Consider the following 24,868-nt stretch of genomic DNA (forward strand, 5'->3'; position numbering starts at 1 on the left):
CATCCTTTAATGGCCTTTGTGGAATCTTGTGAAAGTCTGTTTGCTAGTCTGAATGTGTTGAACTCAGTGAATCACTGATGTGCTTGCCAGTGTCTCCAGAGAATTTTAGTATTGATAAGGGATGACTCATGAGGCATCTGCAAAAAAACCACAGGTCCCAAGCAGCCACTATTTTTACCTTTAAGATAGATGTGCTATGATCCAGGACCCATTATAAAAAACGATAATGTAGTTGGTACCTCGATACCACACCTACTTAACCAGAACAGTGGCTGCGTAAAACTTGAGTACATAGGAGCCTGTATGCAAGAGAATCCTGCTGATTTGCTGCTTTTCCTTTTTTCTGTTGAAAATACATGCTAAACTTACCATCACTAATTGTCTGGTGACTTGAGGAGCGTGCTTGATTACCTGTGCATTGTACACAACTTTAAATGATTTGATTAATTTCTGTGTTATTTGCCTTATAGTTTAATCACCTCTCAACCCTAAACAAACTTACTATTGGGTTTCCATGCTCTAAAATCTTCATTGAATGTGTTCCATGCTTAAAAACCAAAGTGCAAAGCGGAAAGATGACCATGCCCATTTCACAGGGAGAATATGATACTCTTTTTCTCTTCACACAGCAGCAGTCCTTTGAAAACCAGAAATTGAACCCAAGTTGCTAAAAGCACTACCTAATTAAAAGCCAGTATTTTCTACCTATTTCCTCCATGTAGTTGTTAGAATTTTGTTATTTTTTAACAGATATAAATGCATGCTAATAAGTTTCTTGCCAGTGACACAAAGGAGGGAAAAGATTGATGTATCTGGCAGCAGTTGAAGGGAGTAGAATTTTTCTGCTTGCACTTGAGTTACACTAAATAGTGATAATGTGTTTGTGACTCAGAGGCATTTTATCCAGTCTTTGCACTGGAGCAAATGTTTAAAAAAGGCGTTTGGCAATAAAGAAGAACAGCTCTTTGTCATTTTAGCAGATCATATTTTTGGAAGTGTTTGATAGGAGGAAGCCCATAGAATTCAAGGTGAGATTGATGACAGCAAACTTTAAAAATAATAGGGAAATTGAATTCATGATGTACAAAACTAGTACATCGGTTTTAAAATATTTCTTGTGTATGATTATTGTAATGAAAACAAGGCAGAAAAAATTACCTGTGCTAGCTAGAGATCTCTTGCTATTTTTCCTGGGGATTTATGATTGGAAGATGAATTTCTAAGATGTGAATCTCAGAAAATGTGACCATATATTAGCATCATAAACATACACATTTTTATTTCATATTCAAAAGGCCTAGCTAAAAGTTTTAAGACAATGGTTTCATCTTCTGTATTGCTAGAATGTCATGCCTCTGTTGTGAAAATATATATATATATATGTAACTTCTAGAAATCGATATGAATAATATTGCTTTCTCCATTCTATCAGGCTTGCACATCCAATGCTCTTTTAAAGCAAAGCCTTATTTTGGGCTGCACAAGGAATATTATAGAATCATAGAATATCTTGAGTTGGAAGAGACCCATAAGGCCTATTGAGCCCAATCCCCTGCTCCCTGGAAATAAAGATTATTCAAAGAATTTCAAATATGTAGTTGTTAATTATAACTTGTTAAAACCCTGAGGGTGAGGGTCAATTGCAAAGGTGAAGTGCTGGCTGTAATGGGCATCTTCTGCTCTCTGCCTGCCACTCCGAGCCTGTGGAGAATTCAGTGTGGAGCACCTCTGTGAGGTACTGGCATCTTGACGTGGGCTCTTCAGGGAAGCACCCAATACTTGTTTTGTTGCCTATGTTTGTACTAATTATAGGCAAGGCTCTTTTGGTAGCTTTGCCTTAAGCTGCTCTGCATATTAAAGAGGTGACCCAAGGGTGAAGTTATATTCTAATAAATGAGTTTCTTAAGTATTCTTCGTTTATTTGCCTATCTTACATTTAAAGTTTGTGTTAAAACTTAGAACAAGGTATGATTTGTGATAGACATAGAATAGGTAATATTTTTATAGCTGTGTGAATCTGGAGGCTTTTTGGTTGCTCTCTTACAGCTCGTTTTTGAAGGATTTATTCTCTTGATGCCATGTACTGCAATTCTTGGCATGTAGGATCATTCTGTCCTTTGTACAAGGTTCACTTTTGAGGGCTTAAAATACTTAGCTGCAAACCAAATGCCAGACTCTTTGTTAACAGTAAATGATTAGTGGCTTCTACACTATTAACTTTGTACAGCCTAAAAAGAGAATAATGAGGCTGTCAGTCAACATAGGAAGTTCCACAGCTATTAATTCGTCTACTCTGCTAATGCTTATACAGATTTTTACCATTTGGTCCCATCACAGAAGGCAGAAAATATCACTGAGTGCAGTGAATAAAAATACATGAACAACTGTATAGATTTTAAAGTGTCATGAAAATGAGCTTTAATCTATACAGAAGGAGCAATCTACATGATCAATGAAGTCTCAAGTATTGATTGACTGTACAAATTGGACGGGCTAGTAACTAATTGGCTCTCTTGCTCAAGCAGTGTATTTACACATGGTTTTAAAGTGAGCGTGAGAGTCACTAAGTCACAGTGTCAAAGGACAGCTGTACCATGACCAGCCATGCTTGGTAATTAAATGGCACGCAGGTTAATTGCAGAGACAAGCAGGAGACTGCTATTAAAGGACTGAAAGGAGTCAGTTGAAGAGTGTTGTCCATTTGTAGAGGACAAAAAGAAATGCCATTATAAAGGGAGTTTTATCAGAGTACAATAATGACCAATTCAGTTTTTATTAAAGCCTTATTTTAAGGTTATAATAGTATAATAGGGTTGGAAGTTGAATGAATTGCAAGAGTGAGTTTTGGGCCAGTTGAAATTGTCATAAAATGAATCCAAAAATGATCCCATGCATCCATACATCAGCCTTTTTTTTGTTTAGTTGGTTGGTTTAGGTTGGATTTTTTTTGTTTAACCTGTAGCCATGGCAAATTTGCTTTTGAAGGTGCAAAACTGATTGATTTAATGTGAGGGGCAGTAATGTATGCATTCAACACAGTCTATCAGTTTGTCTCCATGGATCAATTTTATTACAGCTCAAAGGTTTTGATCAGTACTTAGTGGAAAGGAGAGTAACCCACCTTAATGAATGTTCTTCATATGGTTTATAATCTTTATAGCTTACTGCTACATATAACTTGGCTCAGCAGAGCACTCAGATGTGCTTAAATGCTGTGCTGAATGAGAATTATAATACCTCACTCAGCATGTGCACCTGGAAAAATAACAATAGTACTACCATAAAAGATACGATGTCGTATATGTTATTTTCTTCTTGAGGAAAGGGAAACATGACATATGCTATTCATGTGTCTGGATGAATTACCCAGCTGCTCTGATGACAAAGGTGTCTGTGAGGTCCTAAGCAGAACGGTAATACAGTGTAAAGCAAGTGCTGCAGTCTGTGAAGGAAAAGCTTTTCCATGGAGATGTAAGCAGAAAAAGAATGATAAAGAGTTTTCATGGGTACTTTGTGTATGATGTCGCTGTGGCCAACTGGGTAGGAACACAAGGTTTGATTGTGAAAAATAAAATTTTATGATGCTTTGTATGTTTCTGTACTTTCTCCTTTGGTGTCCTGCTGTTGTTCATGTATAACCAGAAGGTACCAATTTGAATTTTGGAAGAATGGGGAGAAACCCATCAGTATATAATGGCTTTATTCTGATGTCTAAATTCTGGATGCACATCCAAAGTTTTTCTTTATTACTTCCATAGCTGTTGTAAACGAAAGCTTTTGTTTTAGTATTGTAACAGTTGTTACATTAATTCATGATTATTCTGCTAAATTCACCTTGGTTTTGCCTCTATTGCTTTTGTTTATGATTTTATTTTATTTTGTTTGCAGGACTGTTTCCTGCAGTGCTGAACCTGGCTAGTAATGCTCTCATCACAACCAATGCTACCTGTGGAGAAAAGGGGCGGGAAATGTACTGCAAACTCGTTGAACATGTACCTGGACAGCCTGAAAGGAACCCTCAGTGCCGCATTTGTGATCAAAGGAGCAGGCTCCAACATCGTATGTGTGCCATTTTCGTTTTGTTCCGAAGGGTGTAGATATCAGGGAGCAAAACAGTAGTTTACCAGCCCAATTCCTGTGAAATGTGTGTCTCTTTTTAAATCAGGTTAACCATCTCTTCCAAAGGTATTTCAAAATCTGTATCTGATATGGATACTCCTCCCACAGAACTTTCTGATTCAGGTACTGAAAAGCAGAGCACCTGAATTCAGATTTTGAAATATTAAGTATCTACAGCTGTTGCTGAATTATTTTGATATACACTAACTGTGAATAAAAAACAGATAACTGACTTTTACCTGCATACCTACATGTGGAATTTGAACATTTTGGCCAATCTAAGCAATATCTGAAATTCCAGTAAATTCAGTTCCACCGAGCCAGAAAAAATAAGATAAAGTAATGGAGCACTGCATGGTTTAATGCTTAGTTTTTCATATTAAAATTGATTTTTGCTAACACTGCTTTCTTAAAGATTACCTGGAAGCAAAATCAGTTTTCAAGTATGAATTTGTTATCATCTACTTCAGACATGGCTGTTTCTGGTAGTTGGGAAGATGAGAACTAAGAAAATTTTTTAGTCAAGTTGTACAAGTTTAATTTCGTGTAACCTTGCAGTGAAAGACATGAACAGTTTTAACATTATTAGATTTTCATGGGTATATTGGCACTGTAGATGGTAGAGGGTGTAGGGATACTTAAGACAGCCTTTAGTGGAATAGGTAAAATGTTGGAAGAAGCACAGACACAGAAGCATGAAGACAATTTTTTTTTTCCAGTTGTGTCCCATAAAACTTAGATACATTTATACCTCATGACATTTAAGCATGTGCTTAAAACCACAGGACAAAAGGAAAAAAAAAAAAAGGATGACATTTAATCTGTCTGCTAGTTCTGGACAGGATGAGCTATCTGCGGCTGGAGCTTTCCAGACAGAAGCTTGTTTGGATGCTCCTTAGAAACTTCCTCCCATGGCCACACTTTCTTGTGTGGCTCACTCATTACATCACTCAAAACAAAGTGTTTTTCTAATAGCTAATCTGCATCTCCTTGCAGAAATTCATGTTACCTATTTCCTGAGTTCAGTCAATACAAGAAATGGATTATTCTCTTTTTCTTAAAAAAAAAAAAATTAATTAATTAAGTGTTGATGGTATTGATCTATCTAGTTTCTACACTAAGCTGTCTCTTTTCTTTCCTTTTCCTCATAGGTTTTATCTTCTAGAACTCTAACTGCATGAGCTGCAGTTCTTTGGAATTCTCTTTAGAGGCTTTCATATTTGTAAAAATTCACCTGAGCTCTTACTAGCTCTAAACAGAGATCCAGGTTTGCTTCAGAATAAGCATATGTTCCCATTCACATGTTTTACTTTGATATTTCTGCTTTCTAATGGTGAAACACCACTGAGAGGACAGTTAGTTGTCATTTGCAAACCTCAGATGCCTTCTTTTCCTGAGCGAAGCTATTTATAATTGTCCCAGTGTAGACTACTTAATTTATATGAAGACAGTTACAACCAATTTTTTTTCCAGATTGTTTTCCAAGTTTCAATGTCTTTTTTAACTGCAGAAAATGCCACCTTCTGAGGGAAGGTCATATGATTCTTTAGCAATAGATACATCCAATTACCTTATAGCAGTGTGTTTCACTCAGAGAAGAATTCGGTTTTTGGAAGCATTCTGACTGGCAGAGAGACTTTCCTATTTTATAGGTGGGAATTTAGAGACACATGCACATTACACAATTTTTTTTCCTATATGAAGTTTGCTTAATTCAAAAATCAAACCTAAACCGGAGATACTGCTTTGTCTATGATGCCAGACAATGTACACAAACATGTGTGTATCCAAAAAACCCATCAGAATGTTTTATATCTATGTTTCCCCTTGTTTCTACACTCTTCTGAACTTGCATCTGCCCAACTTCATAATATCTGGTCTTTTGTTGTCAATCATACCTCATTTTAAGGTCTTTAAATGTTCATTTGGCAAAGGGAAGTGCCTTGTTTAAACAGAGATGGCTTGTTAATAGGAGAACCATATAATATAACGAGACTTTAAAGGATCCCCCTGGAATGTGTCAGTCTGGAGTGCCTCCCCTTAATTACTGTAGTAGGAAATGAACACAAATTCCCTGGTTAATCACATGTGAGTCCAAATTAAAGTGCACAGTTTGATGGGCTCACTCTCAAAGTTCTCCCTCTTGCCATCCATCAGGGAGATTGGTCCTTGAACTGCATTGGCAATCCAGTCCTTTTTACAAATATTGTATTTTCCCCCCTTACCTTTTAAATAAGCAAAACATGCCAGCAATTAATCAATTTTCCAAGTAATTATGATTAAACTTTCATAATGGTGATTACAGTTAATTGTTGATTCATCTCCCAATCCTCCTTCTGATGATTTACCTTTATATCAATTTCATCTGAAGAGACTTAGATCAAAATTTCCAATTAGACAGCTTCTGTCACAATCACCAAGGAGCCCTGGATTTGATTTACAGCTGATTTTTGCTACCACTCAGTTAAAGCCAAAATTTGAGAAAATGATTGGAGCTGTGGTACTGACAGCATGTAAAGCATAGGGTGTGCTTTGCTTTTCTCTTCAACATAAAGCTACTAATAGCTTTATCAGTTGTAGTACCAGAATTCTAACTTGCAAATGTTGCTGCCCACTAATGCCATTGAATAATCTAATAATTAAATGAAATTTTTGGCATTTTCAATATTGAGGGTTTATGCCTTCACTCACTCCCACAAAGCACTTGAATTGTGTCTTTAAATATGTTCAGGCATTCTGACTTCCCTTCATGAGCTAGGACTCCTGTCCTCCACAGGTGGTTGATATATCAAAAAAACAGAGATACAAAGACTATCAGTCTGGCTGGTTGATTAAAGTAATAATTAAAATAATAAGTAAACTTATCAGTTCATAAATCAATTACTTAAAATTCTAGGCCCAGAATACGAATCATATTCCAGTTTTATACCAAGAAAACCTGACAGTTTAGAAAGTCATCCTTAATAAGAGGGATAAGGTTTTCTCCTAATTCATGTTTTTGCAAACAGAACTTGCATAGAAGAAACTTACTGTATTTGGATTTTCTTTGGGTTGTTTTCCTCATAATGTACAGGCTTGCTGTAGACAAGTAGGGACTTCAAAATATAGATCCTTATACCTTTTAAAATTGTGGTTTTGTTATTCTCCATTTTGTACAGAGAGAAACACAAATTGACCACAAAAAATAACCTGGAAATGTTGAGAGTGATTTTTCTCAGTCTAAATAACATTAAAGTACTAAGTAAGCAAACTTTGATAATGTAGAAGATCTTGAAATTAAGGAAAAATTCCATTCTGTAAATAAATTCATATCCCTCTTATTTAGGATTCATTTGGGATACTGCAGCAGAGTCCATATAGACATGAAAAATAATGCATCTTGGACTCTGATAAGGATTATAACCAAACAAACCTCCTTTATATACATGTATGTGAGTCAGAAAATTTTCCACTTGAGGGATATATCCTGTAATGATTTCTGAATCATTTCCTCTGTAATGATTTGTGAATTATTTCCTGAATTATTTCCATGTGTGCTAAGAAATGTCTTAGAAATTTAATCTCTGCTTTCCTTGCACACCCTATCTCAGGTTTCTGATTTGTTGTTTCTGTTGCAATATTCGATGACTTCGCAGTACTTGAAACTTTGGAAGAGTGTCGGAAGAGTTTGCTTGATTTAAATGCCCACATTTTCTGTAGCATCAGGAGAGCCTTCTGCAGTTAGATGTTCTGAATGATCTTCTTGTGATCCTAACCAAAGTTAAAGAATTAACATTAGATCAGTATTCCAGTAATAATAAGCATGACTGATGCCCCTAGAGTACAAGAAAAATTAATTTATTCTTTTTTCTTTCAGAAGTCCTGCCTCATTAGTTCTGTAATTGTCTTAAAATCTATCTTTCAGATCTAAAAATAATTAAATCTTGTAATAGTTTTGAAATTTATTTGTTTCTGCTGTTCTAACAGAACGACACCCGATAACAAATGCAATTGATGGCAAGAACAGTTGGTGGCAAAGCCCTAGTATCCAGAATGGAATTGAGTATCATTATGTGACCATTACATTGGACCTCCAACAGGTACACTTCTGGTTTTTTGTTTCTGGGCTTGCTTTCTTGCATGATAGATCACCTAGATTATCTTAAATTTTGCTCTGTGTTGCTTTCCTATATGAAGACATGCCCAGTTTCTCCTGTAGTTTTCTGTTGTTTGTATGGATATGACTGACCTATTCATTGTAACATAATGTGCCAAATAAATTGTTATTTCATACATATTTTTATGAAGTCATGCAGTTGTAAGAACCTTTTATTTGTGAAGCTGAAGTACTTGGAGGACAGTGATTTTTATACCTGGAAGAGCCTTTGAATCCTGGATGTGCTGTTAGCATTCTGACTTTGGAGCCCTCATTGTTAATGGCAGAAACAATCCTACATCTGTGGTTTTGGCCTTATATATGCAAAAGTATTCAATGTGCATTTCTCTTTCAAACAGGAGAGCTAAAACTTCTTATAGAAATTTGAGGGTAGGATCCTGTGCAGTCAAGAGGTATGGGGGTTTTTTTAACATGTCTTTTAAATTTTCAGAGATACTAACTGGTTTGCTTTTACGGCAAGGAATTGTGCCTCTTGTTGGTTGTAGTCTGTTAATATGCAAGTAGCTCTTAGGCATTAGAACTAAATTCCCATCCTTGTTTTTCATCACCCTAGTGATTTTAGTTGTGTGGTTGTTTAGGTCAGGTCTTCTAAACTAGGGCTGTACAACTTCTGTTTTTTCCCCTGCTATTTCATTATCTAGATTATCATAAGAAATGAACAGATTTGTGAAGTTCTGGAAGTTTTAAGTTTTCTTATGTGCTAAAAGCTAGCAACTAAAGGATCAGTGAGGATACTGGAGAAAAAGTACGGGTTGTTCTAATGTGTTTAAAAGGCCTCTGCATGTGCCAGCTGACAGCAGTCTGAGAATGCTGCACTGTGTGTGGTGTGGGTTTGAGGGGTTTTTGTTACTCTTTTTTTTAAATGAGACAAGGATCAAGTCTGACCCTGTTTCTTTCCCATGTTCTGTTACTAATTGTTCAAAGGAAACTTGGCAGTCCTTCTGCAGCTCTAAAGCTGATACCTTCTCTTAAGCCCATTCACTTCTTATTGGCTGGAATAGAAGCAGTGTTGAGGTTTCTGTGGATGTCAGAGAGGTGGGCTAAGACCCTGTGTCACTAATGCTATCTGGCACACCCTTTATGATCTGAGTAACCCATGTAGTTAGGAATGCATGCAATTTTACTCTCCACCGTACGTGAACAGAACAAGTATTGTTCCCCAAAACGTAGTAAAAGGTCTGCTGCGATTTGCATAGCTTTTAGACTGCTCAGTAAGCAGTAAGAGTTGTTTGGGTCTTGAGAAGTATTAGGAGTTTTTGTTTGCTTATCCAGGAATTTTGTAGTCAGAGCATTATAGACTATTAAAGTAACCGGCAGAATATGAAATTTCTCTTTCAGCTGTTGTTTTGTGTGGTAGTCACTATGAATGATGAAGGTCACCAGATATCTCTGCGACCTCACTTGAAAGAAATTCCATTCTTTACCTTTGCATTTTAGGAGATTCAGTAATTGCTATGTTTGTGTTGATGAATTCTTGCTTTAAGTATCAAAATGCATAACTTCCTTTTGTGAGATAGAAATAACAAATGGGAAATCCACAGGTAATGGACTGAAAATTGCAGGCATGCATTAGTTTTTATGTTATTACTGGTAATTATGATAGTACATGGAATGCTTTTAGCAGTCCTAATTTCATGAAAAAATCAGGAAAATGATTACAATTTACTCATTTATATAATGCTTGGCCTTTTGGGACAGAGACTGTTTTTCTTTACTTTGTTGTGCAGGGAAGCCTGCCATACATCATAAAAATGATGTATACTATTTAGCAATGGCTAATAAACTAGAAGAAGGAAAATATACTTAATATTTGTAATTATGTTTATACTTAAGTTTGTTAGAACAAACCAAAATATTATCAGTCCTGTTGGGAAAAATGTAGTATTTTTTCTTGTTTTCTCTCAACACTTGAGGCTTGCCTTAATACTTATAAAGAGCTTTTATCTATCATGGAGGCTAGGTTTCTAATTCACTGAAGTACACTTGAAATTTGTACCCCATCTATTAATAAAATATGAGTTGAAAACTGGAGCTATTTGGTTGTGAGCATCTTCGATAATTTCCTCTTAACCCTTCACTTTTCCCCACTTTTTAGTCATTATAACAATCCTCATCTATATCACAAAAAAATTATGGAACTCCTTTCCTACCTGTAAATGTGAGATTATTTTTTACAGTGCTTTTCATGCAGAAAGTGCATAGGAGGTCAAAAATATAGATTTATTTGGGAGTTTCTCGCACAAATTTAAATGGAGTTTAGAGTGACAGGTTCAGCTGCCTTGGTAGGAGTTTGGAAGGGGGGTGGTTCACAGATGTGTGAGGTACCAAGAGAAGAGCTGTCTGCTGTTCTGCAGCTCTTAGTCCTGCTGGTTAGAGAGGGTCTGTCTCCTCTGCCTTAAGAGTGTTGGGCAGTTCAAGTGCAACAGAGGTAATTCAGGTCCAGTGAGTGCAACGTTTAGCAGGACTAAAAATAGGCCTTCTCTTCAAGAATTTCAGAGCACGGAGTTGGCAAAACAGAAGTGCTTAGACTTCCAGGGAGAACAGATTCCCTGTACTTGTGCTATTCCCAAATCCTCAGTTGGTCTAATTTCACAGTGATGTGGAAGATTGGTAGAGTATCTTTAAAGAAAATTGGCAAATTCACAGGAAGACCAGTTGGCAGTTTGAGGTGAAGTGGTCAGCCCATCTGTTTCTGATTTCTGCACACATCAGGACACTTTTATTAACAAATTCCCAGCTGCTCTAGGGAGCAAGGACATTGGCTATATCCTTGATACTGCTCAGATACTTGTGCCAGGAGCATATTTATGTGGATTTAGACTTTTTTGCTATGCACTTCATATTTTTTAAATGATGCTGGAATATTTTATGTGAACTGTAGATGTGTGTAACTCAGGTGGACCCAGAGTTAATGTTCTGGCAGAAATTTCTGGAATTAATAACTATGTCTTAATTGCCTGAGACTGTGGAGGATCAGTTCAGTGTCCAGGTGATGCCTTCCAGGCGTACATATTTGAAGAAAAAGAAAGTAATGGACACTCCACAGAGCCTTGTAAGCTGCAAGAGCAAGAATAACTGATTAGGCTATGTAGCTATTTCTCTCTAAAACACTTGCACTTCATCAGTTTTAAGTTCCCTAACCTCTGATAGCATCCAGCTCTTCCACCTTATCTTTTCATTCTGTCCCCTACCCTTCTCCTGTAGGAAGGGAGGAAGGAGTTTAAAAGATTGTGTTCTGACTCTTTGTAGAAATCACTGCAGTCACCATCCCTTCCAAAGGCAGTCTAAAAACACCTGCTACAGGAATGATGTCATACAGCAAACTGGTGGCAGAGACCCATGAATTAACTAAGTCTGCATCCCTGTCTAATTAATTTTTTTTCTTAAAGACGAAGTAACCAGGCTTTTGAGTCTTGAGCATTTCAAAGTTGTTGCATGATTTTTGGATTCTGGAACAATCTCCCTGTTGTCTGGTTTCAAATAACTGGTGGAACCCATTGTTTGGATGTTTGTCTATACAGTTGAATCCCACAATTAGGTCTAGTTCAACTAATCCTTTAAGGATTGACTGAAGGTAATCTTACAGCCATAATGAAACAGGAGGTAAATTGGATGATAAGCTATTGCACAACATTGCTTCTTTTAATACATAATTGTATTTTTTTATTTTAATTTATGACGGTTGACCAGACAGTGGTTAAGGAATCAGAATGTGTTGAGCAACAAAGCCATTTTAAATAGCCTTTACACGTTAGCTGCATAGTCATACAGGGATATGCATATCACTAGGAGATACTTGGTTTTAATGTTGTATTTTCTCTTCTCTGGAATACCAAATACATTTTCCATCAGGGAAAAAAAAAATACGCTAGATTTCTGTTGAATAAGTTCTGATATCAAATATCAGAAGAGCTAAAGGAATGAGGAGGAAGTTAACGATATTGTTTAGTCTTGGGATGTAAGAACCAGTTTAGTAAAATGAAATGCCACTTGGTCTTCATGTTTCAGATTTGTATATATGTGTAAATATTTTGTTTAGGTGTTCAATTAATATTTTCCTTCTCTCTTTTACCAATAATTATGGGCTTAAAATGTTTTCTAAACTGCTTTTATAAAGGTAAGGCTTAAAGCTTCTCTTCATCCCCAAACCAGAAAGTAGTTTAGCAGAAATTTAGTCCACACTTGGACTATTCTCCAACAGATGACAGTCAGTTTTGTCCATCTTCAAAAATGTTTGTCTACAGAGAAAAGAGTGAACAAACCCAAAGTCTGTTGAGACTATCACACTGCAATTCCCTGATTGCCGCTCCTCCCTGCACTGGTGAAAGGGAGATGTTTCTGTACTTCTTGTTCTGGCACTGGCACTTGTGTTGCCAGGCAGGAAACCAGATGTACCTTGATACTGAAAACTATATCTTGCCTTGTTTTTTGGGGTTCTGTTTCTGCCAGATCAATTTTCTGATTTGGCTTGCCTGTGTGAGGTTTTAATGCCAGCCTGGGGGAGGGGGCAGGAATGTACTTCTGGAGGCAGTGGGGAAATAGTTCCACCTCTCTCCGGAATAGCTGGCACTCTGTGTTCATTTCAACATTTTAAAACCTCAAAGTGAGCTACAGTCCAACCCTGCAACATAGCGCTGTCATCATCATATTTGTTTTTACTATTTCTTGCACAAGAATCATTTGGTTTTGAAGTTATGTAAACATTTGAGAATTTAAAAAACAAATGATCTCAAAAAAAAAAAAAAAAGTCGTTAAGTCCAGTTTTCTGGCTCAGCTACACCTAAGTGGTGAGGAACTGTTGAAGTGACAGCCCAAAAGAGATGCAACTAAAACATGAACATGACTGTTGAATCAATTAAAAAAAGAAAAAGAAATGAGATGTTCTGTTTTAATAAAGTCCACAGCCAGCTTTTAGACAAGTATGTTAGTTGTAATACTCAGTATTTTTTTATTTCTTTTTTTCATTACCTTCATAGGCTTGAATCTTAGCATTTCAGTGATTCTCTTAAGTTCTTTAGTTTTACAATTTGCTGGTAATGAACTAACTAACTAGATATGTATAGGATGAAAAAAAGTGTAATTTATCTTTCTGATATTCTTTTAAATGATTATTACTTACTTTTTAATTATTTTACATGATTAATTAGTATTTCATTTTTAAATCTTTTTAAAGCAAAACTATTGGACTTGAAGTTAACTTATAATGAAAGCATTTGAAAAACTCAGAAAAACAAGAAAGAAATTGCATATAAATATACCAGTAAGGATTTATAGCAAACATACCTAGAAAACAATTATTTGTTATCATGAAAAAAACAGAATGTTAGTAAATATTTTGACATTACAGTAAACATTTTTAAGAACTACTTGTTTTACATACTATTAGCAAATTTACTTTAGATTATGTAGCTTTCCACCTGGATTTCCATTTGTGGGAAAGAGAGAATATGTGCCCACTAGTAAGTAACAGATGTTACCCAGGGTTCCCTTCTTGTCTCAGAATAAAGTTTTCCCCATTGATATCACTCAGACAAAAGCCTAAGGAAAATCAAATGATATTTTTCCTCAGTTAAGGGTCAAGAGTGCATGTCTATGCCAGCCATAATTCCAGAAGAGGCTACTGCAGTAAGCTTCTAAGTGTTCTAACAAACCAATGTTAGTGAAGATGCTCAAGCTGACTTTCCCACAGCATTAAAAAACAAGAAAGTTTTTCATGAGTGGTTAAATAGTACGTGAAGGGAGTAGTCTCCAATGCATTCTGAAATGCGGAGAAGCCATTATTGTACTGAAAGATGAGTTGTAATACCCACCATACGAAGTGCTGTAAGCTAGGTCGAGGGTTGTATTAAAAATAAATATCCACAGGATTATTTTTGCCCAAATTTTTTATGCTCCCCACTAAATCAGACCATAAATTTACTGCTTTGTGGTTAGTCAGAAAGACTTCTAAGTAAGCAAATCCTTTCAGCTTCAGTTCATAATACACGCTAACAAAGATTTTGCACAGTGTTGAGAATTTATCGTTTTCTTTCTGTGGTTAGTTGCCTTATATTTTCTGTGGATGACTGTAATACATATACATACCACTTTTCTAGTTTTGACTTTAAGCAAGAGAGCTATTCACCTTTGAGTCCAGTGGCACATACATTCTGACATGAATATGAGGTTGTCTTCTGATTTTGTACTGTTAGAAGTTTTGGTTCTAAAGAAAATTGTGGAGGCTGGGAGAACTGTGTTGTGACAAGAAAGGGTTTCATAGGATTCTCAGTCTTGAGCAGATTTTGTTATTGATATTGAAGAAATATGTTGTCTTTAAATAGTTTATGATTAATAAGAAGCTTACTTGAAAAAATGAGTTTTGCAGCTGATGATGGTTGTGAAATAGTGCTTCTGTTGTGATAGGCACATTAAAATGTATGGACTTGGTATGAGTATGTGAGAGCTGGTGAGAGGACACTGCATGGAAACAGCTTCACTCTGAGTACTCTCAATGCTACTGGACCCAGGCTGAGCATCAGTTCTTGGATCTAGAAAAAAAAAAGAAAAAAAGGAATTTTTTGTTTTATGTTTTAAGCACCAAAACAGAGGAACAACCATTTCTGTCCTCCCCTCTTGTCTAGGTTTTAAGAAGAAGGGTTTGAATATTGGCATTTTCATCAATTTCCCTTTTCTCAAAATAGTCTTTACTCATTGAAAGAAGTGATTAGCTTTAGGAAATAAATTGCCTTTTGCTATTATTTGAAAGTACTGTGCAAAGACATTATTAACTTCAGTCTTCAGTTCTGGTATAGACCAGGCTAATGATGAGCAGCAAAAATAGTCAATAGAAAGCAGCTATTCTTTTTGAGGCCTTCACAAACAGCTGAACAGTTAATAATGGAGAAAACCAACAGAGAAAATTATGAAGAAAAAAGTTGACATTGACAGAAACTTTACAGGTTCTGACTCCTTCCATTTGGCTTAATGTGTCTCAGATATTCAACAGCTGGACAACTTGAGTACTTTACAGTTTGACATTGTATAAAGTGCACTCTTTTAGTAGACATTCCTTTTTTTTTTTTTTTTAATGACATCTTTACTTATAACATGAGCAAAAATTGAGAAGTATTAGTATAATGTATTTTTTGTCATGGAGAAGAAAGTGTTCTTAGAAGAACATGCACCTCTCCAACAGTTACAGACAGGGAAGGGAGAAAGCTGAGCTTATTCTAAGTTCAGATATTTTTATAGTTTTTTTAAAACGCATGTTCTGCATTAACTGAATTGGACTGAGCATTGAACAAAAGCGAAGTTTTGCCTAATTAGAAAAGATGAATTTCTAACTGAAATGGTTTGGTTTGGAGACATCCACCTTAGAGCTTTTCAAGGTTTGCTATGATAAAATCTTTCTCAGTTTTTCCCATTAAGTGCTGTGGACATCTTAATTTACATGACATTTCTAGCTGCAACTTTTTGTAGTTGCAATTTTTCTGGACAGATGATGCCCTGCTAGAATTGCTTGCAACACTAGGAAAAAAAAAAAAAATCTATGTTGGAATCAAGTGTGTGTTTCTTTCAGCCCAAATTCCCCATCTGGTAGCAGCATTTCAGTTGGAAGTAGCTCAGATGAACAGGAGCAACATTGTCATTAAAGGCAAACTGCAGCATGGTGGGGAGGTGTTCAGCTTTCTAAGCTGATATTAGTGGAATCCTGCTAAGCACATTTTTTTTTCCACCCATGCCAACATTTTCAATTACAGAATTTCTAACTGTGAGCAGAATATTTGAAACCATGGCCACCGTCTCTCAGGACAGTGATAGAAAAAATACATGCTAGATGACCATTGAGGAATCTGGAAAGCCATGCCATTTCTAAATAAGACTTTCTCTCTGTCTGAGTTGGATGTGAGACTAAAATGAGAAGATTAGTTGTTCTTAAATAGCCAATTGTATAAAAATTCTTGCATCAAAACTGTTTACTCTTTCATACATAATAGGCACAAACACTAATCCATAACAGTATCTGTGAATTGAAATATTACTGACCTCATAAATTGGCCTCTGAGAACACAAGGAGCTGTTTCTCAAAACTCATACAATCTCTGCTTCAATTCATGAGTAGTTGGATTTGGTCTGTTTCATGTCTTAAACCTTTAGGAGAGGCTAATCCAAAATGAAAAACAGTGCAAATGTGTTCAAGGTGCATGATGTCCTGCATATATAACAGTTGTTTTCATATGTGAGTATCAAGATAGAATTTAATGATTGAGGAACACATTTGCATTGAGAATCTGTTTATATCTGTGATTTCTGATTCTTGGTCACCTGTGGTATTAGAAGTTCAGGCTCCTATGTCTGAACTTCACATTTGGACTGGTATTTAGATCTCTTCTCCTTACTGAGTGTGAAGTTAACCCTTATTCACACATAACCACTAAAAAGAGAGAGCACACCTAAAGAAGATATTTAGAAACAGGATTTAGTGAGAAAATAGGATAGACTTCAGCGACTGAGGTCAGGACTAACATGCTGATCAGCCAGCTAGTTGTAGTCAACTGGTTCCTTTCATCTCCTTTTCCCTCTATCTTATTTGTTCCTTCCTGATCCACCTTGATCCCTCCTTTTCTCTACCTATATTCCTTCCCCTAAATGTTTCATTATAAGTCTCATCCATTTATACAATCCCCTTAACACATCCTATAATGAATTCTGCATAGACTTTCCCCTGCTTCTCTTAATGAGGGAGGACCCCCCTGTAACCAATAACCCCCTTTAGCCTCAGGGTGTTCTGAGATAGCCTCGACTCATCTGCGTCACACCGGCACAAGGGTTGTCTGCAGTGCTTTTTCTACTCCTAACAGCACTTTTAAATAACTGCTTAGATAAATCTGTGTCATGGTAAAAGTCATATGGTGTGACAGAATTTATGCCAGCCTGTAAGGAAACAAGTCCTTGACTAAGTTCTGTGCTCTTCTTGATGAAAGAATATCATGTTTACTTAGCCACTGAACTGCAGTAATAATCAGCAATGTAATATAAATACAGTAAATACGTAGATACAGAGCTTACACCAGATCGTTGATGGAAGCCTCCATTAGAGCTAATAAATTTTTCTGTTGAGAAAATGAAATTAAAATACTTCTGTAGAATTGTGTAGTACCATTTTTTTTCTCTGCTGATATTCTGATTTACATGAGCGCTTTCTGAACGAAGGATTTATTTTTTAAATAGAAGCACAAGTGGGAGTTGGACACAATGAGATTTCCTGCTTAAGTAGCTAACCCTATGTAGATTAATGATTCACTTCTGCTCTATCTGAATAATATTAGTGTAGCAAATTATCCTGTATAGTAGGATGCACTTTTCTTTGTCTTATGAGGCATTCACAAGAAGGTAGAGTGCTGTAACTTACGGAAGTGTTCCTACCATATGTGCTTCATAGTTCTCTCTGCTGAGACAATTACCAGTGAAAATGAGACCCAAGACTCATTTTGTTTCCCATCTTGAGGATTATGTTGCCTATAATTTGGGAAAGGTTTAAAGGACTGTTTAGATTGTTTCCCTCCCACTCCCATAATTATACTGCTATGGTCACATGAGCAGAACAACTAGAAAAAAGCACCAACTGTGCTTTGGCAGCTGTTTTAATGGTCTTTTGCATGTTACCACGCAGCTTGGTATTGCTCCATTTTCACATTTGTATGAGCAAACTTGTGTCTCTAGGTTACATTCTGTTGAACTTGTACAAATCCAGATGTGCTCTAAGATCGTGCAGTTACTCTATCAATTGACATGTGTTGGTTTATTGATGCTGTCTGAAATGTGAACCAGGCATGCTCCATCCCTGTGGGAGTAGAAGCTCAGTGTTACAATGTACTGGGAAGGTTGGCTTCAGAATACTGAACCATGTAACTTTTTTTGAGTGTGGAAACCAATGCAGCAAAACTCAGTGGTATATCAGACTTTATTAGTTTTCTCATGCCACTAAGTGCTTGCTGGTTTTGTATTTGCTAATCAGCTCCACAATAAAAGAAGAGTTTCTCTTTTATCTGGAGAAGGATAGTTTTCCAGCTGACTGGAAAGCCAACGTTGCTTCCATTACATTGATTTGTTATGAGAATAATCATACAGCTGCCATTAATTTTAGACTGTTTGTTGTCATTGCCAGCTTGCTGAGAAAGCACAGTAAAACATGGCATGCTCCATGTTTGCTGTCTGCCTCGTAGAACTGTGGTGAGCTGGTAGTGCCTGGTGTAGCTGACTGAGCTGGGGCAACTGTCTTCTCGATTCATGCTAAAGCTCTCCATGTCCAGCTTTTTCCCAAAGGAAAGGTATTTTTAAGAAGCATAGATTAGCATCCTGTACTGTCTTCAGCCTAGCCTTAGAAAGATCAGGAGTAATATCAACCAGGCCATGTTTTTTGATGTGTGATGCTCTTGATGCATCTTCCTTTGTCTGCAGTTAGCATTAACTACCAATATTTAAAAATACGGGTCCTTAGTTCCAGCTCTGTTTCTCTATCCAGGAAATAATTCTGTTAGTGGGTTTCAGGTAGCTCAGTGCTGTTGTAGAAGGAACTCTCAGAGGCTGGAACAGTAGTAGTCTGGATCAGGTTGGAAACCATAGCTGAATAGTAGTTTAAACCAGCTCTTCATGTGTATTCTTTTATTTACATTAAGAAGCTTTTTTCTTGTCAGATTTAGATTAAGAGAAATTATATCCACTCCACTGTGATGTGCAATATGCTGTTTACTCTCCACTGCCTTTTTTTTTCTTCTTTTTTGTTGCAGTTTCATTTACAGAGCATGCTAAAAATAATGAAAGCCAAAGGTATATAATAAATTGCAGTCAAGCAGTTCACTGTCTGAAGGCAAGAAACAAGACTTCAAACAAATCCTCAGCAAAATGTGCAGGAAATATTATTGGAAGAGGGTTTCAGTTTGAAAAGTCACTGTAGAAAGTTTCACTCTCCCACACAGCCTAGTGTTTCAAAGTAAGCAAACAGAAAGAGGCTTCGTGTTGATTACACCTCTTGGCCCCACAGAGCCAATGCATCCAAAATGCTTGCAGAGTTAATGTTTTTTTAGCAGTATTTAATAATGAATCTTTCATGAAGTTTTTCAAATTGTAGGACTTCCAAAAAGGAACCTATGATTGTGAATTTATTGTTAGATGTATCCTAAACCACAGATCTTCCACAATAGAAGTAAGTCCTAGCAACGTGTTTAACCTCAGCTGTTACCCATTCAACATATAAGGAACAGTCTTAATATGAGAACTTGAGGTAAATTGCTTATGTAAAATTTTTTAAAAAGTATTTATAAGTACTCTGGAATGAAATCTCTCTTCTGTGTTTCTTACATTTCAAAGAGCTTAACTGGGGGGGAAAAGGTTTGGAGAGGCTTGTTAATGTTTGTTTGTCTCTCTTTATTGTAAAGAGTATTAGTAATGTGGCATGTGACACTGATCCAGGATAGTTAAAACTGTAATTGTTTGTGGCCACGGTGGAATATAGCTGTAAATGAGTTTGAGAGAGGAACTGGGATTTGTGAAAGGGGACAAATGATTGTATGATTCCTGTTGAAACAATGGAATGAAACACAGGTTTTTCATTCTCTGGAGTGTTTATTTTATAATATTGAAGAAAAATACAGAGATAAGCCTGCATGAATGTACAATTACAGACATGCTCTTCAGGTTGAAACAAATACAGCCTCACCCCCTTCCTAATCCACTGAAGAACTTCGGCTGATAGTGATTTATTTTCCTGACTGAAGCAATTGTGAATCTTACCACATCCTCAGCATCTGCACAGAAGGCAGGAATGATAATTGGAGATAAACATTTTCTTTGTCTCCATCATCAAGTGTTTGGGAATACTTGCAGTACTCCAGCACTTAACACATTTTCTATTTTACAGTGATACTGGTGGGCAATAAAAACCAAATATTTTCACTGTTTCTTTCATTGTTTACTCTTGAGTATTCTTTCAGTAGCTTTACTGATTGTCTAAGCATTCACAAGAAATTTTGTGTGGACTAAGTCTGAATCTTGCAGCTTCTTTACAGTGACTATCCCGTATAGAAAGCATTAAGTATTAAATCAACACTGCCATGATATCCTCTGGCATCCTCATGTGCAGACTCACAGCACTGCGTCTGAAAAATATTAACTTGATATATGTTCTGCTTTTATAATGGAAATAGCTCCTTTGATTTCCTTGGCTTCTGTTCTACCTGTGTAGCATATAGCTGTTGGTAGGTTAAAAACCAAACCAAATCAGCCCTGCATCACTAATGTGTGTCATTCTGCAATGGCAAATGTATTTGTGGTTTGCATTCTAGCAAGCGTGTACACAGAAGTAAACCTCGATAAATCAATTGAATGGGCAGGTAAAATGGACTATAATGAGCATTGATTATATGCTTGCATTCTGTTTGTAGTGATATTTGATGTGTCTCTGTCCTATAAAGCTTATTCATGGTCACAGTGCTGAGTTGTGTGATTGAAACAAGAATGTTTTATAGAATGATTTCAGCGTGATGTGATTACCTTTCAATAGCTTAAAACCATGTTTTTCTTTAACAGAGATGGAGCTGTAAGAGTTTGGCAAGTCTTAAACATTGTGGAAAGCGTATGTCTATAAATACACATAAAGAAAAAATCCCACTCCTACAAATTGAAAATACTTGAAAACAAACTTTGCAAACATTTGGCTGAAATGGCAGCTTAGCAATTACCTACTAAGCTATGTGCAAGTGCTTTGTTATTCTATTTTCAAAGTCTCTATTGGTCTAATGCAACTAATTTTTTTTTTCAGAAATGTTAATGGAGAATTTGTTTCTGTAGTTTTAGAGTTTCAGTGTAATCCGAGGCCATATTGCATTTCTAGAGGAAAAAAACCAGTCAAGCATTATCATATATACTGTTCTTATTTTGGTAGCTATGAAGAAATTGGAATGAATTTGTAATTGTGTATTTACATGTATTTTAACCATTCTTCTATTTTTCAGATTTTCCAGATTGCATATGTTATTGTGAAAGCAGCTAACTCCCCTCGTCCTGGGAACTGGATATTAGAGCGTTCTCTGGATGGTGTGGACTATCAGCCATGGCAGTACTATGCTATCACAGACAGCGAGTGCCTGACACGCTACAACATTCATCCCCGGCCTGGAACCCCATCCTACATAAAAGATGATGAAGTCATATGCACTTCTTATTATTCCAAAATCCATCCTCTGGAAAACGGAGAGGTAAGATCAGATGGCGTTCCATATGTAACCTGGCAGAAAAAACCCCCTTTGGTAAATTGGCAAATCTGCTTTCAGTAGACACAGTGTTTTGGTACAATTGAAAAATGGGGAGAGAATTTATTTGCAAATTTTAAAAGCTCATCTTACATGGTCCTGTATAAATGCATACAAGGTTCATTCTATTAAGAATATTCTACCAAGTAAACCAAGAGATAAAAGAGTTTATTAGGTAGGCTCTAGTACTTTCAGACGACTTTACATGCTTGAAATATGTTCCCATGTCACTTGTGAACAAAGTGAGAACACTTGGAAAAATCACGGACCCAGTGAAATCATTAAAACACTTTTCTTTTAGGTGCATTTTCAGTCCCTGTATATTAGCCATGATGTCAAATAGTAATGATTTTAGTCAGAATTTAATTTATTGCCTTAAGAGCTGATTCTCTGCCCCTGTTTATGCCTATTCCTTCTTCTTTCAGAGGCCTCTGCTATTTTAGCCCAAGTCCAGGCACATAAGTCATGGACCAGTCAGTCATTTGTTCTAACTGAGGGTGTGGAAAAGATGTTGTGGACTTGAAAATGAGAATCTGTGGTTGAAAGAGCAAGGTCAATGTAACACCTGTAGCTGAAAATGCAGCATTTTCAGTCGCTTAAAATGATGAGAGGGAAAGCTATGTGTACCACATTGCAACTGCATATTTTTTTTCACAAATTTTTTCCAACACTTGCTCTGCAAATGAAATTTTAGCCTCAATATTTTCCTTCTGTTATTTTTTTTCTGTTCTGCTTTTTAATGGTTTATTTCCATACAAAGAGGTTCAAGATTACTTTCTTCTGTTCCCCTACATGCGAAGCAATGTTCACCTGCAAAATTGTTAATACAGCTATTTTTGAGTCCTGGATATAAATATGTACAGTTTGTTTATGTTCACAGAAAATTTCCAATGCCAGTTGCAAAAATTGAAAAATTCAGCTTCCAGTGAAAGTATCCTCTTGATACACTTCAAAAAGACATAAGCTTGAATCTAAGAGAGTCTCAGATTATCAAGAGTTATCAGATGGGAAATAATTTTCAGTTCTAGGAAAAATAATTGCAAATATTTTGTGTTTGTAGTTGTATCATTAGTGCTTGTATCATTTACATCGGTATTTGTTCTTGTAAAATCTAGCAGGTGCAGATAAAGTGATATTAAAAGAAACAGTGCATATCCATGTGCTATATTTTTAACTGGTTTCAACTGGGTGCTTTTTGAGGGGTGAACAGAACATGAGTTAACAATTTGTCTCTTGAAAAGAAATTTTATACAGTTTCTTTGGGAGAACATATCTGCATTGAAAATACCATGCAAAAGTCATTATTCCAATAATTAATTTAATTTACATTGTTCCATTTATTTGGTTATCCAGTTCTCTCACAGACAGATATTGATTCCAGTAGTCTGCTGTCCTTTTGGTTAAACCAGTGAGTCTCTATGTTCTTTATTGACTGAGTTAAGCAGCAAAGAAATTTGTTCCGCATGCTGCTATATATGCTATATATGACTGAAACATTGGCTTAAAGCCTACTGAATTGAGTGGAACTTCTGATCTTAAGTATGCAATTAATAATTTTTAACTGGGCCTGATGTGCCATCATTGATGCTCTATCCTTAACCTAATAAATGACCAGCAACTGATATGTGGTTTCTTTGAACACAAAGATGACTTTGAAGGGAGGAATGCATCTGTTCCATTCCACTTGGCAAAGGGGGGGAGTTGTTAGGTACAGGCATAGTCTGTGAAAGGCATGATAAACCATAAGGTAATCTTACCTCCCACAGGTAGTTATTAATCTGAGATGTGGCTGTAATAGAGAGAGAACAGCTTGAAATTAAAAGCCTAAAGATTAACTTTTATAGTGGTTGGAAGGGTATCATTCCACATGAACTAATTATCTTACATTTTTAACAATACTCTTTTCATAAGTAAACCACTAGTTTCAGCTGTCTGAGTAGCTAAAGGCTGCATTATGAAATATGTAGCATTTACAGAGAATTAACCCAGGTTAGTTCATTTTCATATTTCATCCAACATGTAACATAAAAAATAATATTTCTACCAATATCATATTTACTTGCAGTTGTGTTGCTGGTGGTATTGGGCTCCTGGTCTTCCAGTGGAACTGCATCTGCATATAATTTATCTTTGTTCCACGATAGCAGTTTTGCCCTGTGAATCAGATATTGAAGCCATCTTGTAAGACTGAAGGAGTTATGAAATGTAAATAAAAAGCCTTTGCTTCAAACCTGATGAATTGCTTAGGCACACCGTTCTGTGTACACCCAGGAAACCTGATGAAGTGCACAAGGAACATGGTTGGCAAGCCAGTGCCAATGTCAAATGTACATCCACAGCACTCCCTGAAGTTAAAACCTGTCATCTTTGAAAAAACAGATTATGTTCTCTTCATGTATAATTTCAATGAACATTTTAGTCAATGACTTGATTCCAAGAAATATGTCTTGCTTGACATATGTCCAGAAATGCTCATTCTAAGCCAAATATTTTTTGTCATTTAACTATTCCTATTTGCACCAGTAATATTATCTTGGCCAGTCACAGAAGTAGAACCAACAACAGCTAGAACAACAAAACCAACAACAAATAAACAACTCTCCCCTTGCAATTTATCTTCAGATCTGTGTAAGTAGCAAAAGTTTAAGTTTGTGCAGTCAAATGGGAGCAAGTAATCTGTAGACCAGGAATTATTTGCAAAACGTAATTTTATTGAGTATCATCATGAATTAAAGGAAAATTGCATAATGACATCTTCTGAATGAACAAAAGTGAGAAACTCTCAACGAAGTTTCTCTAAAAGTGAAGACTTGAATGCAGAAAGATTCCTAGCATTCTGGTTTCCATACTAAGATCAGTGATAGCTAGAAAAACAGTGTGTCTCAATATCATACTGGCTAAGGAAGACTTCTAGCATAGCTGTTTCACAGAATCATGGAATGGGTGAGAATGGAAGGGACCACGGTGGATCATCTGGTCCAAACTCCTTGCTTAAGCAGGGTCATCCCAGAGCGCATGGCACAGGATTGTGACCAGAGAGGTTTTGAATATGTCCAGTGGGGGAGACTCTGCAACCTCTCCGGGCAATTTGTTCCAGTGCACAGTTACTGCACAGTAAAGAAATTCTTCCTCATGTTTAGGTAGAACTTCCTGTGCATCAGTTTCTGCCTGTTGTCTCTGAGAAGAGCCTGCTTCATCCTCTTGGCACCTCCCCTTCAGATACTTACATACATCAATGAGGACCCCTCTCAGTCATTTCTTCTTGAGGCTGAACAGGCCCAGCTCCTTCAGCCTATCCTTATAA

General features: G+C 36.4%; 1 protein-coding gene across 3 annotated transcripts in view; it reads left to right on the forward strand.

Annotated features, from left to right (window-relative positions):
• Positions 1-3,870: 3,870 nt before the first annotated feature.
• LAMA2 (laminin subunit alpha 2) overlaps positions 3,871-24,868 on the forward strand; it is a 263,456-nt gene continuing 242,458 nt past the window's right edge. For all 3 annotated transcript variants that reach the window (XM_017739565.1, XM_017739567.1, XM_017739566.1), the window contains exons 1-3: positions 3,871-4,059; positions 8,086-8,198; positions 21,268-21,510. In XM_017739565.1, the coding sequence (XP_017595054.1) occupies positions 3,969-4,059; positions 8,086-8,198; positions 21,268-21,510 (447 nt within the window). In that variant the 5' untranslated portion in view covers positions 3,871-3,968. The remainder of the gene's footprint in view (positions 4,060-8,085; positions 8,199-21,267; positions 21,511-24,868) is intronic.

The sequence above is a fragment of the Corvus brachyrhynchos genome, unplaced genomic scaffold (genome assembly GCF_000691975.1).
Source record: "Corvus brachyrhynchos isolate BGI_N302 unplaced genomic scaffold, ASM69197v1 scaffold14, whole genome shotgun sequence".
Lineage (NCBI taxonomy): Eukaryota > Metazoa > Chordata > Aves > Passeriformes > Corvidae > Corvus > Corvus brachyrhynchos.